Source organism: Arvicola amphibius, chromosome 6 (assembly GCF_903992535.2).
Source record: "Arvicola amphibius chromosome 6, mArvAmp1.2, whole genome shotgun sequence".
NCBI classification, from domain to species: domain Eukaryota; kingdom Metazoa; phylum Chordata; class Mammalia; order Rodentia; family Cricetidae; genus Arvicola; species Arvicola amphibius.
The window spans coordinates 133,956,613-133,974,419 of NC_052052.2; the positions used below are offsets into that span (position 1 = coordinate 133,956,613).

At 45.4% G+C, this 17,807-nt stretch overlaps 1 protein-coding gene across 1 annotated transcript in view; it reads left to right on the forward strand.

Moving 5' to 3' along the window:
- Positions 1–5,882: 5,882 nt before the first annotated feature.
- Positions 5,883–17,807, forward strand: part of Cdyl (chromodomain Y like) — a 126,005-nt gene continuing 114,080 nt past the window's right edge. Inside the window, exon 1 of the mRNA XM_038335031.1 lies at positions 5,883–6,159. Coding sequence (XP_038190959.1) covers positions 6,136–6,159 — 24 coding nt within the window. The 5' untranslated portion in view covers positions 5,883–6,135. The remainder of the gene's footprint in view (positions 6,160–17,807) is intronic.

Here is a 17,807-nt window from a genome sequence, read left to right on the forward strand (position 1 = left end):
TGAAGCCAAACAGGTCTACATAGTAAGTTCCTGTCTCAAAACCAAAAATGAAACCAAACAAAACACACACACACACACACACACACACACACACACAATAATTTAGTGCACGTGAATACACATGTACATGGGTGTATATATATATATACACACACACATATACAGCATGATTAAATATATATGTGTATTATAGAAACAGAATTTTATTACACAGTAGTGGCTCTTGGGATAGTAAAAGATGCACTTGGTCCGTTTTCCAGGTATATTCCAGTCTGTGCATTCCATTCTGCCATTTAGAAGATGCTACTCAAGATCTGAAATGATTTAATGATCCACTAATGACTTGAAGACTGTAGGTTGGTTTTAAACATACACATATATTTTACATTGGCCTAAACCATTGCTTCTCACACATTAGCATGCATTAGAATCATTCAATGGGCTTTCTGAGCTGAACAGATTGCTGGGTAAATGCATTTATACTTTTCTCTCAGTAAGAGGATCAAGGAATTGAACCCATGGCCCTGCACTTACTAGGCAAGTGTTTTATTATGGAACTAAAGCTTCAGTCCAGAGAATGTATACTTCTAACAAGTTCAGTGGTGCTTCTGTTGTTGCTGCTGGTGCTGGTGGTCTGGGGACATACTTTGAGAACAAAAGTGATACGAAACAAGTACCACCTTGTGTCTTCATACACCTGTCTGGCCCCAGCTTTATCCCCAATTCACTTGCTCTTTTCATTAGATTCATTCTTACTTGATTCTTGTCCAGGTCCTGGGCTAAATCTGGGTTCTGGTTGCTTTTGGCCACCTTGGTGTTCTTAATCTCCTTATTAGCTAAAATGTCCTCTGGCATCTCCACTCTGAGGGTTAAAGATTGCTGGGTGGTAGCAGTTGAGTGATAAATGTAATTAATTATCCTAGTAACTCAAGGGAAAGTTACTTGCTGCTTTTTCAAGGATCTAAAATGAGTTAGCTCTGGCCTAAAGTCAACCAAAGATGCACAGAGCTACCCGTGGCTGTCTGCTTGCTCTAATTTTTGGTCTTTTTTATTTATTTTATTTTATTACTTTAAAAAATACCAATCCAAATTCCCACTCCCTCCCCTTCACCCACTCCCCTCCCATTCCTTCCACACAGCCTCCTACCCCACCCTAAGTTTTGGTCTTTTTTCTTTTTCAGAAGGTGGGTTACTATATACTGCTAGTAACTAAACAACAACAACAGCAACCCCCAAAACTTCCCTTGCTCCTGTTTGATTAGAATAATTTAATAAAATATAAAGGTTATTTTGGTGAATCACCATAAGCTAAATAAAAAAGGGAGAACGCATTCAGTTGGTGTTGGCATACCTTTAATCCCAGCACTTAGGAGGCAGAGGCAGGAGAATCTTTGTAAATTTGAGTCCAGCTTGGTCTACAGAGTGAGTTCCAGGACAAGGCTACAAAGAGAAACCCTGTCTCGAAATATCCCCCCCCCACACCAAAGAAAAACAACAACAGGGAAAAGCAGTATCAAAAGCACCATATTAGTTGAAAAAGAAAATGACCTTTGATGGGGATGTAGCTTAGTTGTCCAATGCTTGCCTAGAGTGTTTCAATCCCTAGTACCACAACAAAAAAAGGAAAGAAAGTAGAAAGGAAAGGAGGAAGGAAGGGAAGGAGGGAGGGAGGGAGGGAGGGAGGAAGGAAGGAAAGGAAAGGAAACCCTTAATAGCAAATTCCCCAGCTGAGCAATGGTGGTTCCTGGTTTGAGAGGGAAATTGGTGAAATCAAATACAAAGAAAACTCAGAGCTGACCTCTCTAGAGCTTAAAAAAATAAATGATGGTGCTTTGACAGGAAGCAGTAGCATGGTGGCTTGGGAGAGAAGTCAACTAGAGATGATGTCCTGGCCAGAGAGGCAAGGGAGGCTGAAGTGGAAATGGGAGATTGACTGCTCAGCTAGGGAAGGAACTGGGGGTGAAACCAGAAATCAGAGAATGGTTGACTTGAAAGAGGCATTAGTATATACAATGTAAACCTTCAGGAAGGAATGGTTGGCTCCAAGTGCAGAGAACCCAGCACCCGACTTCCCGTTTCTCTTGCCCTGGTGTTCTTCTTAGTTTTGAGCTTTCCCTCTTTGCCTGCAGGTGATAGAGATGGGAATTCCACTTAGTTTTGTGGAATGGATAACTTATAGCAAGAATGGTATTTCATTTCCTTTTAGCCTCATTATGTTTAAACAAACCAACTCTAGGTCCCTTCTTCATAAAATCCATAATTAAATTCTGAGCTTTAGTGGCAGTAGCCAAGATGGAGTATGCTTTTGGGGTACAGAATTGCTGTAGGCAATCTTGATCTGCAGCCTTTCCCAGCTACCCGTCCCGAAAATGCCTTTGGCTCAGAAAACCTTTGGTGCTTGATTTTGGTTTCTTTTGTCTTTAAAGTCCCATCCCCCATCTCCTCCAGAATGCCTTGGGATTCAAATGTAGATGGAATGCAGATTATTGGGAGAATAGGACCAGCAGTTGGCTGTGTTGGTTGTTGAGAGCGAAGGAAGGCAGAAAGAGGAGACCTCGAATTTTGTCTTCAGCCATTGTTCTCCAGAGCTGGAAAATTGCTATGGTGCCTGATCCGAAGAGTTATTCTTGAGTAGTATTGGTTTGTGTGTTTCTGGAGAAGGAGTAAAATGGACTGTGGGAATCTCCTCCACTGCTTCAAGTCAGGTAAGAGCTGAAGCTTATTGTTTCAGATGTGTGTTGTAATCACGTGTGTCCATTGTCTCGTGTTGACCACTTCCTTAGCCTTTTAAGATTTTTGCTGTGTGCACACGTGTACTGTGTACTTGGGAGGATACCACTGTGTGGTATGTATTTTTGGTACAGTCTTCCTGAGGCATTTGAGAAATTGATTTCTTAATTGAAAAAGTACTTCCACACCTACACACGTGGTCTTGGTAACTCTGGTTAGAAACTGCATTATTTCATAAAGATGGTATAAATTCAAAGCCACAAAGTGATCTTGAGCATATTTACTTTTGTTATAAGCATTGATAAATGTTTATATTAAAAAAGTGAAGGTGGAAAGCAGCATTTGAAAGGTAAATGTTCATCTGATGATGTAAAAATGTATATGCAAAATAACATTTAGTAATCCAGTGGTTGTTTTAAATGAAGGGAAGCAAGGAGGTCAGGGAAGAGGGGGTAAATGGATGGCTGCAAATGTGGTCCGATTTTCGGATCTCTAGTTGAGAACCTGAGTACAAGTCTCCTGCTGTGGAAGCCGGCTCATTGGAGGAGAAGTAATTGGCGCTGAGTTTCGGAGGATGGCTTGCTCCAAAGCAGGCAGAGTCTACCAGGGGTTACACCTTCAACATAGGGGGCTAATTGTGGCAAGTCGTAATTTAGATCTTCGATGTTGTAAAACGTGAACTTTTCTGGGTGACTCTACTAAGGCTCTTATCCCCCAACCCACCCCACCCGTCTCAATCCCCAGCCTTTTCCACCACGTGGAAGGAAGGGTGATTTTCTATGTACTAGCACAGCGTCTGATTATGGTTGCTGTGTCTATCTCCATCGTCTTCTCTCCTTTTGGGGCAACAGGGGTAGGGCTGAGGGCTCTTTAGAGATAATATACCTTAGAAATCAATACATCCTGTCCCGAAAGTAGCAGTGATTAGTGTGAGTGTAGCGGGAGTAGAAACGCTTATACTGATTTTGCTGTCCACTCTTGTACATGGGTTTGAATGTGAGATGTTAATCGGATCATTGTCTACCTAGGATCCCTTTTGTTGTTTTTTGTTTTTCTCAATTTGCTTGTATGGCGTTTGGTCATCACTAGAGCACTTGACATGGTGTTAGGGAGCCAACGGCTTTGAGACGCCCTTGTAGAAAGTCCTAATTCTTAGCTTCGAGGAGTTGATGAATTAGTAGGACTTGAAGTGACTCCAGGGTAGCAAACAAAGAAACCGCCGAGTGAGGAGGCCTGTTTGGAGGTGGGACAGCATTGGCTGAGCCACCTGGGAAAGGCGGGGCTTGGGGCGGTTTAAGTAGTTGACGAGTAGGACTTCTTAACGTGTGGTTCTGTTTAGGAATTTGATTATGCTTTCTTTGGCCACCGGAATTCCTGCTCATTGAGTATCAGCTTATTTCATATGTACAGGGTAGTGTCTGGGGCAGGAAATTCAAATTTGAAGATGAGTGGATAAACACTAAACCATACTGAGATAGCGCTGCCATGGAGCATGCACCGAGTGCTTTTGGAGTCCCCGGAGAGAAGTCCGGAAGACCAGGCTTTCGATGTGGTGGCGCTAGGAGTCTAAGAGGGCTTTGCAGGCATGGCGGTCACAAGCACGGACACCTTCTCGAAGACCCGGGGATTGTAATGCTAGGTACTCAAGGACCTGGCGTACTGTTTTTTTTTTTTTTTTTTTAAAACCTGGATATGGGGAAGACAGGGAACTTCTCGACGTCTGTGGCTTTTAGAATGCAGTTGTAGTACACAAACCAGTTGGGTTTTAGGAAGACATTGGTATGATGAGCCCAATATCTGGGAGGTCTGTTAGGATGGAGCTTTGAGGGCTGGGGTAGCACGGGAGAGGAAGCATTGGAAGCAGAGAGAAGTGACGCTGACGTCCAGTAGACTCTGAGGGAGACTATCGGTAGTGCCCCGTGGGGACGTTCCATTGTGTTGCTAGCTGTTTTGGGAAGCTGGTCCGGTAGCCTCTCTCCCCAACGACAGAGAAACGTCCAGTTTACCGGGAGACGAGCCATGCAGGCTGGGCTCACGCTACCCATCTCACCTATAACATGAGGAAAGGCCAGCCCAATGCAGCAGATTGAGAGGGAGTGCTGTCTAGCCGGTCCCCACAAGACGCGTCACCATTGACAGCTTCGGTCCTTAAAAACGCAGACCTCCCAGAGTCTACATTCGGAACACTCCTCTCCGCTCCCCTTAAAGGGAGGTGGACACTTCAGGAGGAACCCGAGGCCTGGCGTGGGGAAGCTGCGGGCAGAGCTAGACGGCCGCACCCTCGCGCCGCCCTCCCCCGCGCCCAGATCCCACCCCGGCAGGAGGCCCAGCTGGCGACACGCGGCGGGGCGCGCAGTCCCGGCTCCGGGTCTTGGCTGCGGCCGCGGGGGCGGCGGGCACGTGGCAGGGCGGGAGATTCCACCTGGCCACACCGCTGGCCCCTAGCTTGCTGGCGCTGTCCTGGCCGGCGCCCGCTGCGGGCGCAAGGAGGCAGCCACTGCGCTCTCCCGATCACAGGCGCTAACTGCACCGCCACCGCCGTCGGGTCGCGACTCTAGACGCGAGCCCACCGGCCAGCCAGGTCCTTTCTGGCTCAACTTTGGGTTTGGTTACCTGCCCTAGTCGGCACAGTAACCCTCCTCCACGACCCTCATGCGCCGCCCGGTCCCGCCCTCTGCCGGGCAACTAGCGCCCACGTCCAGGCAGGGCCGGTGGGCGGCGCCGTGGCCAAGCCGACCCCGGGGAGCGGGACTTGGGCAACTCGGAGCCCCGCCCACAACCACTGGTCCCGCCCACTACCCTCCACGGCCCCGCCCACCCCACCCGACTCCTCCCCTTCCTGCCGGCTTGCTCCCTGCAGCCCGCCGCCCGCGCCCAGGCCCGGAACGGAGTCCGTGCTCCCCTCGGCCGCCCCGCCCCGCCGCCTCCCGCCCCTCCCGCGAGGGCGGCCCGAAAACCCGGAGCGCGGGAGTGCTGCTCCGCCGGGCCGGGCGGCAGCACTGGGCATGCTCAGTAGCCGGGGCAGGTTTTTCGGTCGCAAGTAGGAAGCTTTTTGCACTACACCGGAGACCGGGAGCCGCGGATCCCGCCGCACCTCCCGCACCGCCGCCGCGCCCTCCCCATCCCGTCCGGCCCCTTGCGGGCGCGATGAGCCCGCGCCTGAGCCTCAGCCAGCCCGCCGGGCACTGAGCGCGGGCGCCCAGGGCGCGTTGCGCAGCTGCTCCTGCGCACAACCCCGCTGCTGCCGGCCCGCACCGGCCGCCCGGAGAGCGAAGCTGGTCCGTGCACTGCGCCCGGCGCCGGCCGCGGAGCAGGAAGCGCAGGCCACGCAGGGACCCAACTGGAACAAAGTGTCTGCCGCCGGGTGCCGCGCCCCGACCCCGCCGCGCCCCTGCGCCGCCCACCATGGCCTCCGAGGAGCTGTACGAGGTACTCCCCTCCCCCCGGCGGCGCCCCCGACCCACGGGCCTCGGTGCCCCGCTTGCTGGACGCGAAGCGTGCGCCAGCCCCCCGAGCGAGCGGCGGGCGGGGGCGCCGGAGTTGCCGGGCCGGGGGGAAGTAGCGCTGACACGAGCGACTTGCTCAGACTCAGCCCAAAGTGCTGCTGGCGAGGGGAGCCCGTGCCTGCGCGCGGTAGGGTCCGTGGGCGGCGCGGGGGTGCTTTTCCTGCCCGTTTGCTAGAGCCTGGTGGACAGGGTGTCGCCTCGCGGGGGGCCCGTACGGCTGTCTCCACTCGGGTACTAGCCAGAGGGATGCAAAATTTCTCACCGAAAATGCTGAACGTTGACCACATGCTTTAATTAGGTTAACATTGTGGCCGGAGCCAGGAAATTGAACTTAAACGCCGATGCGCTGTCGTCGCAGCCCTGGGAGTAGGAGAGGGTACTTAAGAGTCGAGACGATGAGTTATGGGTGATGGGTCTGCCAGCTTTAACTTCAAGTTTGAGAGTTATCGGTCTGGATCTTGGAGGAATTCTGAATGTCTCCACGTAACTTCTTGACGTATTTCAAAGTAGACTTCCTGGGAGTACAGAAGGGTAAAGGCTGGCTGTGCCTTTGGACTAAGTGGTTCTCCGATTTCACATGTTTATAAATACATCTTTTTTAAGAGACTTAAAAACTTTCCGGATTCTATCCAGACTCAACCTTTTTGATGCCTTTGGGACTTGGGTGTTTAGAGATTGAAATAAGCATCTGTAACTGCAGCCTTATGTGAGCCTTCCAAGGTGTGCCTTCTTCTGTGTGTATTACTGCTTTTGGCATGGACTGAAGCTTTGTTGACAACAGTGAGAGCCTTGTAGCAAGTTTTTTTGTTTCGTTGCTTTTAAAAAACAAATGTTTACAAAAGTCCTTAGAAGGACTTTTTAGGTCTACCTTCTGTAGACCTAAGGGGAAGATTGTTGCCTGCCCTTGGTTTGTGCTGCTTCAGTATGCTGCTGTCTGTACCTATCATTGAAGATCAACTCCCCCTTTCAACCACTTTACACATTAGCAGTGCCCTAGTGTATTCAAGATGCTCTTAGGTCACTGGTGGATATAAAGAGAGAACTCCCCGTTCCCAAGAAGCTTTGTTTCCAGGAATGGACATGTCTTAGTGGGAACCCGCACAGTAGAGGTGAGAAGGGGTAGGCAAGATGTCTCACCGGCCGAGTCGTGGAAAGTACTGAGTGTGAACGAGGTGGGAGTTTCCTTTCCATATTAGATCATTGCTTTGGTGTCTTTGTGTGTTCACTGTTGAGTGTTTGGGGGGTTCTAAATATCAGCCCCGTTGGTATTTGGGCAAGAGGTTCACATTATACATAAGTTGTATCCTTCTCGAGTAAAGGAGATGACACGCTGGTCACTGTTGCCTTATGAGTTAGTAAAGTTACTTTCTGTGTTTCTCCTATAGCTTCCTGTTTTGTACTCAGCATTTTTCTGTCACACATCATTTATAAATAGCATTTTATACTAAGGCTTGTGGTCATTCAGAGTGTTTTTGATGTCTGGTAGAGCTGGAGGGATGTGATGGGCGGTGCTCTCAGAGAGCACCTCTTGGGCTTGGGGAACAGATGGGTTCACTGCAACCGGAGTTTTGAGTCTGGGTTTTTTTTTTTTTTTTTTTTTTTTTTTTTTTTTTTGTTAGTTTGTTGTTAGGGAAAAGGTAACATCGAGATGTGATTTGAAGTGGCGAAAGTCAATGTAGGTGTGTCCCGTTTAGTTTCATTTAGCTTTCCTTCTAACTTCTTGATTTGGTGGAAACATTGTGGCTGTATTACAATGAGAAGTTGAGATTGAAGCAGTGCACCTCTAATCTCAGGACTCAGGAGGCTGAGGCGGGAGGATCAGGATAGTCTAGGCTGCATAGTCAGTCCGTGAGGGGGGTCAGCAGGTGAAGGCTCATGCTATCAAACCTCACTACCAGAGTGTGGTCAGTGTTGTCTGCATGAGATTGTCACTTGGTGCTCACACATAAAATAAAGTACATTTAAAGGAAAAAAAGGGAAAGAAATTTGATATTTGAAAGTTTTGCATAGTGGCGGAGAGTCTGGATGTGGAGTCAAATAGCTTGTTACTGAGTTCCAGCTGTCATGTTGAGTAAATTAACCTTGAAAACTGTTTCCTCATCTGTGACGTTGGGATCAATGCTTCCCTTGTACCGCTGTGAGGGTTTATGTGAGAAAACCGAGCACACCCCTACAGCAAGCATGCACAGAGGGGTACTCAGAACTGTCCTGTAACTGATCTAAAGTGCCCAAGTCCCGTTTTTGCTTAAAAAGATGCAGAGTTTGCTCATGGAGGGAGGCATTATTGTGTGGTGGCCGAGTGCTGTCCAGCCGTAGAGGAGCACTGTGGTCTGACTGTTGGGGCAGAACACCATGTGCTTCAGAGGCCAGGTCATGGGATAATAGTTTTGTCCTGTTTTTTCTGGTTGTCCCTAATTTGAAATGTTCTGCTTTTGGCCTGAGGCTTTACAGATACAGAGCCATGAAAAGTCTTGCCCTTAAGTACCTGCCTTGATAGGAGGGAGGGAGGCTCATAGTCTTCATGGCCATAGTGAGTTGTCTAACTGCTCACTGATGTCGAGTTTTTTTTTTTTTTCATTTATGTCTCTAACACTTAACATGGAACCTTGTATGCAGTAGTAGGTCCTTAGTATGACCAAGTGACTCTTGTGTTTATGTTTTGGGAATGGAAAACAAGGGAATAATCTGCAAAAGGGTAGCACATTAGTCTGCCAGAATCCAAAGAGCTTTTGTTGGTTGGAGGATAGAATAGACTTACTCTCTGAATCTCGTGCAGCTAGGGCTGAGTGAACGCATGTTTGTGTGTGCACGACATGCGTACACCCCTTACGGTGCATGTGCAGAAGTTAGAAAACAACTTTGGAGTCTCCTTCCAGGTTCCTGACATCAAACTCAGATGCACCTTTTCCCACTGAGCCATCTTGCTGGCCTGAAGCATGTTTTTGACTAAGCATAAAAAAGAGCAGAGGTTTCACAAAGGCCAAACATCTTTTATTTTAAAAACTTTAAAATTTACATTTCAAAAATTGTTACACAGTTGTATATATTTATCATGTACAACCTATTGGGTCAAACAGTATGTGTGTGCTGTACAGTCCCTTAAGTGTGGATAGTTGACACAGTGTCTCACATCACTATCTTTGTGATGGAAACAGTCCATTTTGAACATTTTCAGTAACACAGTCACCATTGCTATACAGAAGACTTGAGTGTGTTCCTTCTCTTGTAGTGTACAGAAGACTCTGGAAGATCTCATTCTCATTTGAGGACCCTGTGTATGTTTATTACAGTGCTTGTACTAATTCACATTCCCGCCATCAGTGTCAAGAATTTGCTTTCTCTCTGCCCTTACTAGTGGTTATCGTTTGTGTTTTTCATAGTCGTTCTAACAGAAGGCACTTGGTTGTAGAAGACTATTATTCTGTGTATAATATATGTGTGTGTAGAGGTCAGAGGACAACTTTGCAACATTGATGCTCTTCCAGGGATTAAATTCATATCACCATGTTTTTGTGGTAGCGTATTTGCCCACTGAGTCATTTTTCTGGTCCTGATTGATTTCACTTTGCATTTTTTTTATAATTGATGTGGAATATTTTTAATGTACCCATTGGCCATTTGTTTGTCTTTTGGGTTTTATTTAAGATACTGTATCTCTGTGTAATCCTGGCTGTCTTAACTCCTTCTGCAGACCAGACTGACTTGGAACTCAGGTCTGCCTGCCTCTCACTCCAAGTGCTGGGATTAAAGGTGTGTGCCATCACTACCCGTATTCTCTTATGCTAGACTGTGCACTTCTATCTATGATAACTTGGTGGTATAATTTGAAGTCAGTGTGATGTCTCTAGGTTTTTTACTGTTTCTCAGAATTGCTTTATCTATCTGTTCAGGAACCTTTTATTTTTGTGTATGGATTTTAGACTTTATTCTGATTTTGTAAGGATGAATGTCATTGATATTTTGATGGCAATCACATTGATCTTCAGATCACTCTTTGTATTATGGACATTTTAACCGTATTGTTGATTGTAATCCATGAACATAGTATAGCTTTATATTTGTTTGAAATCAATTATTTGTGTGTGTATGTGTGTGTGTGCTTGCGCGCACGTGTATGCGTGCGTGCGTGCGTGTGTGTGTGTGTATGTGTGGTTCTAGGAGCCAGCAGAGGATCTTGTACGTGATAGATGAGGTGTAACAATGAGCTATACCTCCTACCCTGATATTGCGAAGTTCATTCCTAAGTTTTTCACTTTCTTTTGCTACAGCTGTGAGTTATAAATGTGATGACTTCCTTGATTTTTTTTTTCAGATACTTTGACTTTGCTGTTAGTGTAGAAACAATGCTGACTTTTATATGTTGGTTTTGTATTTCACGAAAGGTTTTTGGTGGAATTATTGGGGTTTTCTATATATGAAATGTTATTGTATGCAAACAGGGATAGCTGATTTTCCTTCCAACGGTCTCTCTGCTCTGCCTAGGACATTCAGTATGTTGAGTAGAAGGGTCTTAGAGGAAAACTGTGTAACTTTTACCTGTCCAGTACAAGGCTATCCTACCCATGGTGTTGTCATCAATACCCTTTTATTGGGATCACTGCCTCATTTGTGAGGCTCTTTATCCTGGAGGAATGTTTTTTTTTTTTTTTTAATCAAATGCTTTTTAGCAACTGTTGAAATGATCATATGGTTTCTGTTCTCTTTTCTGTTAATGTGGGGTATTTGTGTTGTTCAACCGTCCTTGCATCCTAGCGTGAATCACACTTTATTCTGGTGGGTTAGTTTTTCTTCTTTTTTTGATTTTTTGAGATAGGGTTTCTTTTTAACAGTTCTAGCTGGGAACTAGCTCTTGTAGACTACGCTGGCCTTGAACTCCGAGATCCGACTGCCTCTGTCTTGGGTCCCAAGTGCTGGGATTAAAGGCGTGCGCCACCATCCCCCAAGTAGTTTTTCTTTTTTATGTGCTGTTGAATTTTGTTGAGGATTGTTACACTTGTATCATTCATTCCGGGTATGATCTGATAGCATTCCTTAGCTGTGCTTTTGCTTGTTTTCTTTTTGTTTCTGGAGACAGGGTTTCTCTGTAAGTTTGGAGCCTGTCCTGGAATTTGTTCTCTGTACCAGGCTGGCCTTGAACTCACAGAGAGCTGCCTGCCTCTGCCTCCTGAACGATGGGATTAAAGGTGTGTGCCACCACTGCCCAGCATGCTTTTGCTCTTCTAAGTGGTCAGAAGAATTCAGTAGTAAGGCTATCAGTTTTTGCTTTCATGGAAGACATTTTATTACACTCTTTGCTCATTACTGGTTTGTTCAGATTTTCTGTTTCTTTATATTATTCAGTCTTGATTGTTTAGGAGCATTCAAATTTGTTTTCTTTTGGGTTATCGACTTGATTAGCAAACACTTGTTCATAATTCTCATGAGCCTTGTATTTCTGCTGTTTTTCTTAAAAAATTTTTTCTTCTGGTTTAGCTAAAGATTTGTTGATTTTATTTGGTTTCTTTCTTCTTTTTCTTTTCTTTTTTTTTTTTTAAAAAAAAAAACTTCTCCATATAACCCCTTCCACTTTCTAAATTTCACTTGTCTCTGCTCTAGCTTTTGTATTGGCCTGTTTAAGTTTTGGTCAGCTTGACACAAGCTAGAAGCTAGATTTTTCTGGGAGAAGGAATCTCAGTTGAGTAAATGTTCCCATCATATTCTCCGTAGGAAGTCTGCAGAGCATTTTCTTAGCAATGATTAATGTGGGAGGGTCCACCAGCCCACTGGGAGCAGCTCTACATCTGGTCCTGCGTAGTAAAGTAGATTGAGCAAGCCACAGGGAGCAAGCCAGTAACCAACCTTACTCCATGGTCTCTGCTTCATTTCCAGCCTCCAGGTTGCTGCCCTGACTTCCCTTTATGATAGGCTATATGCTGGAAGGTGAAATAAATCCTTCCCTTTCTAAAGTTTGGTTTTTCGTGTTTCAAGACAGGGTTTCTCTGTAGTTTTGGAGCCTGTCCTGGACCCTGCTCTGTACACCACCAGGCTGACCTCAAACTCACAGAGATCTGCCTGTCTCTGCCTCTGCCTCCCAAGTGCTGGGATTTAAAAGCATGTACCACTGCTGCCTAGCCTAAGGTGGTTTTTTTTAATTATGTAAAATATTTTAAAATTTTAATTTTTGAGATTATAATATAATCACTTCATTTCCCCTTTTCCTTTCCTCCCTCTAAAGCCTTCACTTTCTTTTTTTCAAATCCATGACTTATTTTTTATAATTGATAATATATACATATATAATCCTAAATGCAAAAATATAACCCGTTTAGTCTTCATACTGTCACTTCTATGTCTGTTTTCAGAGCTAACCGTTGCTAACCAGATAAGCGGTTGTGCCCTTCCCTGAGGAAGGCTATTTCTCTTTTCAGCTTGCCCTAGTTGCTTGTAGTTTTCTATGTAAGGTTGATGCCTGTTGGTCTTTCCCTGGCTCCCATGTCCACTGTTGTCCTGTTCAGGTCATGTTTAGACAGTCCCGTGGATGAGACTTTATGGGTGTAGCTTCTGACGTTTCTAGAAGACACCTCTCAGAGCACACTCCCTGAACCTCTGGCTCTTACCACACCCCCACTCCCTGCTTCTGCACTGGTTCAGGAGTCATTTTGGAGATGTGTCTGTTGGGACTGGGCTCCACGACTCTGCATTTTGATTGATTGTGCTTTCTGTAATGTCTCTGACAGTCAGTTGCAAAGAGAAGTTTCCTTGATGAGGAGTGAAATACTTAGAATGTGGTTAGGGATCATGCTGGTTTAGTAAAGTGGTGGTTATAGGTTCTCCTCTACGAACTATGACTTAATGAGCCCTGGGTAGTTGGCTAGGTTTCCAGTTCGAGGCATGAGTTTCCTTTTGTTGAGTGGGTTTTAAGTCCAAATAGAAAACTGTTGGTTACCACCAAGGAATGCATGCCTCTGATGCCCAGATAGGGTTATTGTTCCATGCTGATTGTTGTTGTGGTTCATAGATGGCATAGGGTGGGGCTACTAGTTGTTCCCCTCCTTTGGAAGCCTGCAGGGCTCTTCTGGTATTGTGAAAGCTAGTCCTCCAGGAGGAGGCTGTCAGGTGAGGTCCTGCAGAGGCCTCTGGACCCTCCAAGTTGCTGGTACTGGTGTTTATCAGAGCAAACTAGGACTTACGTCTTCCTCCTAATGCTACTTTTGCATGCTTTGCTTTGTGGTTACCATTGGGTTTACAGAAAATATACCATAGGTATAGCAGGTTATTCTCAGCTAATATAACATACACATCTTAGCATAGTATTTTATTAATTCTTTAAGAATTTCATGCAATGTATTTTGAAATCTTTACCCCCTTCCTCCCCCAACTCCTAGATTCACTCCCTACTTTCTTACCCATTCCTGTTTTATTTTAAATAACACACTAAGTCCAGTTTTGCTGCCCCTATATATACACATATATATATGTGGGCGTACACACACACACACACACACACCCATGAGTGTAGGGCCACTTGTGGGAGCATAGTTGACCTGTCAGGGACCACACGCTTAAAAAGAAAACACAGCCATCCCACCTGCAGAAGTCATCAACTGTCCATTACTCTTCAGCTGTGGGCGGGGCCTCTTGACCTTCTGGACACTCCCTGCTAGAAGGTTGGTAGGCATGTTCTTACACAGGTCCTGTGTAGGCACAGCTAGTGTGGGTTGAGCACATCCATCCTGTCATGGCCAGAGGATGCTGTTTGAGTCTGGTTCTCCTGGTAGTTTTCAGCCTCTCTTTGGCCATGTTACGGTCCCTGAACCCTGGGTGAGGTGAGAGGTGGTGATTTAAAAGAAAACCAGCTCATTGGCTTCTCTTCTCCTTATTTTAAAATTGGTTGTTTCTTGCAGCATTTCCAAGCTGTGATTCCATCGTCTGCTTTCTCAGCATTCTTGAGGAGCTTGTTTGTGACTGGCTCCATTATAGGAAACCAGTCTCTTTATGGTTGCCTTGGAGATCATTCCTTTGACTTTGCTGTTTTGCAGGTCTACGCCCATGTATGCTGTATGACCTTTTATATGTTAAACTGCTTTTGCGTGTTTGTGCCCTATCGGGCTATTCTGTCTGCAAATATTGTTTCTTCTCTAGATCCACATCCACTCTTCCTCTTCCTTTGCTTCCCTTTGGATGGCACCCCTTTGCCCTCAGCCTCCAGTGCTGGGGTACACCAGCACTCTCTTCCACTCTTCTGGGATTCCACAGTTACCTATTTCGTCATCATAGTGTCTCTTTATTGATTAGTCTCTCATTTCCATCTCCTTGGTTTTGTTTCTATTTAACTTCCTTTTTCTATTTACATATGAAAGTTGTTTGTTTTCTCTTTATGTGAGATAACCTTGTATCTCCTTGATTTGAACTGAGTTTAATTTGACAATTTCAGTTCAGTGGGTCACCTAACTGAAGGTGGCGGGTCATGAAACATTGGGCAACAGTAAAAGACTTCTGAATGCAGAAATCAAAGCAAATACGTAATGCACCCAAGGTGTTGCTGGCAGTGCACCCCGTGTTGCTCTGGTGACTTCATTGTAGCTGCAGCCTGCTAATCACAGCCGTTCACTTACCCGCCACTGCCTATGGCTGCCTGAAACACTGGTTCCCATCTAAGACCTTCCTGTCTGGAGTGCAGTGACATTAGCCTTGCATGCAGTCTTTGAAGTCTACATACAAATTTCCTGCTCTCTTAGAAGCACGATGGTTTAATTATGGAAAAAGAAGACTTAATAGTTGTCTACCCTCATTCTTTATCATGTGAATACCAAATTATATGTCTTTGGATTGTATGTGTTAGAATATTTGATTTTGAAATTGTTTTAAGTTGACTCGAGTTTCATAAGAATGCTAACTTTTGCTTGAGTTTAGGACAGAACTTCCAATACTTTGCTAAATAGCTGTAAACACTCTTCTTTCGTTATGTACTGTTGTGTGCATTTAGGTGAAGTGGCATGCTCAGCATTGATAGTTAAACATCAAAATGATCGTTTAGCTCTGACAAACATCGAGGGTTCTGTGTTGTTCTTTATGTAAAAAAGAGTGCTAAATTTGCCCTCATCTTTAATAAATGGTTAAATTATAAGTATACCAAATAATTGTTTTAAATTAAGATTTATATCAACAAATGTCTGAGTTTTATACTCATTTTCTATACGTGTGTGCTCGGAGTTAAGAATTTTTTTTTTTTGGCATGAAAAGGTTTTGAATGGAAAAGTTTTAATTTGCCCATTTCGTATTTTGCCTGTTTCTGCTTCTGAATATTCTGAATGACCATGTTACTGTTGTCCTTGTGCCCATCCCTTCCTCCCCCCCCCCCCCCCCCGCCTTTTGTCTTTGGTGCTGCAGTAGCTATTTACTCCTTGCTGTCACAAATGCCTGGCAGAGGTAATTTATAGAAGGCATTACTTTGGCTCGCAGTCTATCTATTAAGGGATTTGGTTTATCATAGTGTGGTGGGATGGTAGACGTGGCAGCAGGAGTCACTCAGGAGGGAGACAACTGTCACATTGTGTCTGTAAACAAGACTAGAGAGGAATGAGTACTGGTGCCCAGTTGGCTTTCTCCTTTTCGTTCATCCAGACTTTCAGTCCAAGGAATAGTGCCGCCAACAGCCAGGGTCCTCTTCTAGAGCTAACCTAGTTTATAAACCTCCCTCGCTCAGAGGTGTCTTCTTGTGGATTTCTGTAAGTTTGGATCACTATTAGTTGCCACAGTGTTGATCTATTTTTACGATTTACTCATTCTCCGGAATTGGAATTGGAGGTGTGCCTGAGGTTTTCCTTGCTTCCTGCAAGCCCAGTAAAGCCTGAAGAATTACATCTTATTAAAGGTCTGGTTATTTGTGGTTGGGGAGTGGGGGGGGGTCCTCAGAACTCTAGTTTGCTGTGGCTCCTGCATCCGAAGAAGCACCCCACCCCCACCCCCGTATTTGGAACTTGTAGTTACCATGACGAGGTGAAGGGTTTGGAGGGTTTGAGCCAAGGCTGTATTTGTCTGATGATATTGAAATGCAAATAAGGGGCGAGCTGGATTTCATATGACTGTTTATGGAATTGGGAATAGTTGTTGCTCTGCCTAGTCTTATGAGCATATCTTCTCAAACTTTTCTCTAGCTAAGACTCACTTGTTCTTAGCATGCCAGCCCCAATGTCTGTCTTCGTCCAGCCTGCCTAGTAGGTAAGGTCCTTATTCCCCAGGACCTTGAAACAAAGAACAAAGAAGCCACATGTCATTCGCACCCCTCCCTTGAAAGTGTGGGGCCATTTTGCTTCTCGCTGTAGTTTACCCCTTTTCACCTCCTTGTACACTGTTTCGTCCTAGTGTGTTGTGCAGTTTCTTCTGGAATGGTTGAATACATTGTTGGGGATACCATGGCGTGATGTCTGGGGACATGAATGTGGCAGACAGTCAATGGTTGCTGATGCTACTAGTGATTGGTGTTTGAAATCGTAGCTTATATGTGATAATGGGACATGAGGTGTCTGGCTTGGGACAAATCTTGCCAGGCATTTTGGAGGTAAACTAGAAAGAACCTGAAGTTTGCACAAATTATTTGAGGGGAGGAAGATTTTCTCCTTTGCACAAATTATTTGAGGGGAGGAAGATTTTCTCCTAGAAAGCTAGATTGCATTGTTGTTATTAAAATGAATATGGGATGGGAAAGATGGCTCAACAGTAAAGGGTAGTTACTGCTTTTGCAGAGGGCCTGGGTTTGGTTGCCAGCACCCACAGCAGGTGGCTCACAACTGCCTGAAATTGTATTTCCAGGTAATCCCATGCCCTCTTCTGGCTTTCATAGGTACCTGCACACATGTAGTGCACATACATACACTCAGACTCAGGCACATACAATTGAAAAAAAAAACTTTTTAAAATGGATTTATGTTTTTATTTGTGAAAGTGGCATGTGTGGGAGGGGAGGCTTTCATCTACCGCGGGTGTCAAATAGCTGGTGAGCTCCAGTGTCTGCAGAGTGTCTTAGTTGGTGTGTGCTTTCTGTCCATAAGAGTTGCTGCTGCTTGCGGTTTTCTAGAAGGTGGTGCTGTCCCACTGTTTGGTAGAAGCCAGCATTGTTGATCGCAGGTTACGGATATTCTTTAGTTAAAGTTTACCTTTCGTTTTCTCATTCATTTGCCGTTAGAATTTCAGGACATCAAGTAGATGCACACGGGTATTTCCTGATTTACCATGTAACTAATCTCCAGTAATTTAGCACCTGAGAGAACTCGGGAACAGCCCTTCCCATTCTTCGTTTATGAAAGTAGCTGCATACGTGCATCGGTCAGCTCTGGGGCTCCGTGGTACTTCTTAAGTTGATACTAGACATGGTGTACTTGGACTTCACTGGGGTCCATCTCATGACACGCAGGTGCAGCCAGGAAGGAACGCAGATCTGCTAAGGCAGGTAAATGGCGTGACGGTTAGCTCATGAAATGAGTTGAACATGGGGGAGTTCTTGGTCTTGGGATGATAGTTTTGGAGGTCGTGAGCCCTGGAGAGAACATAAGGTATGAGGTGTGTTTATGCAAAGGTGTGTGTTAGAGAGAA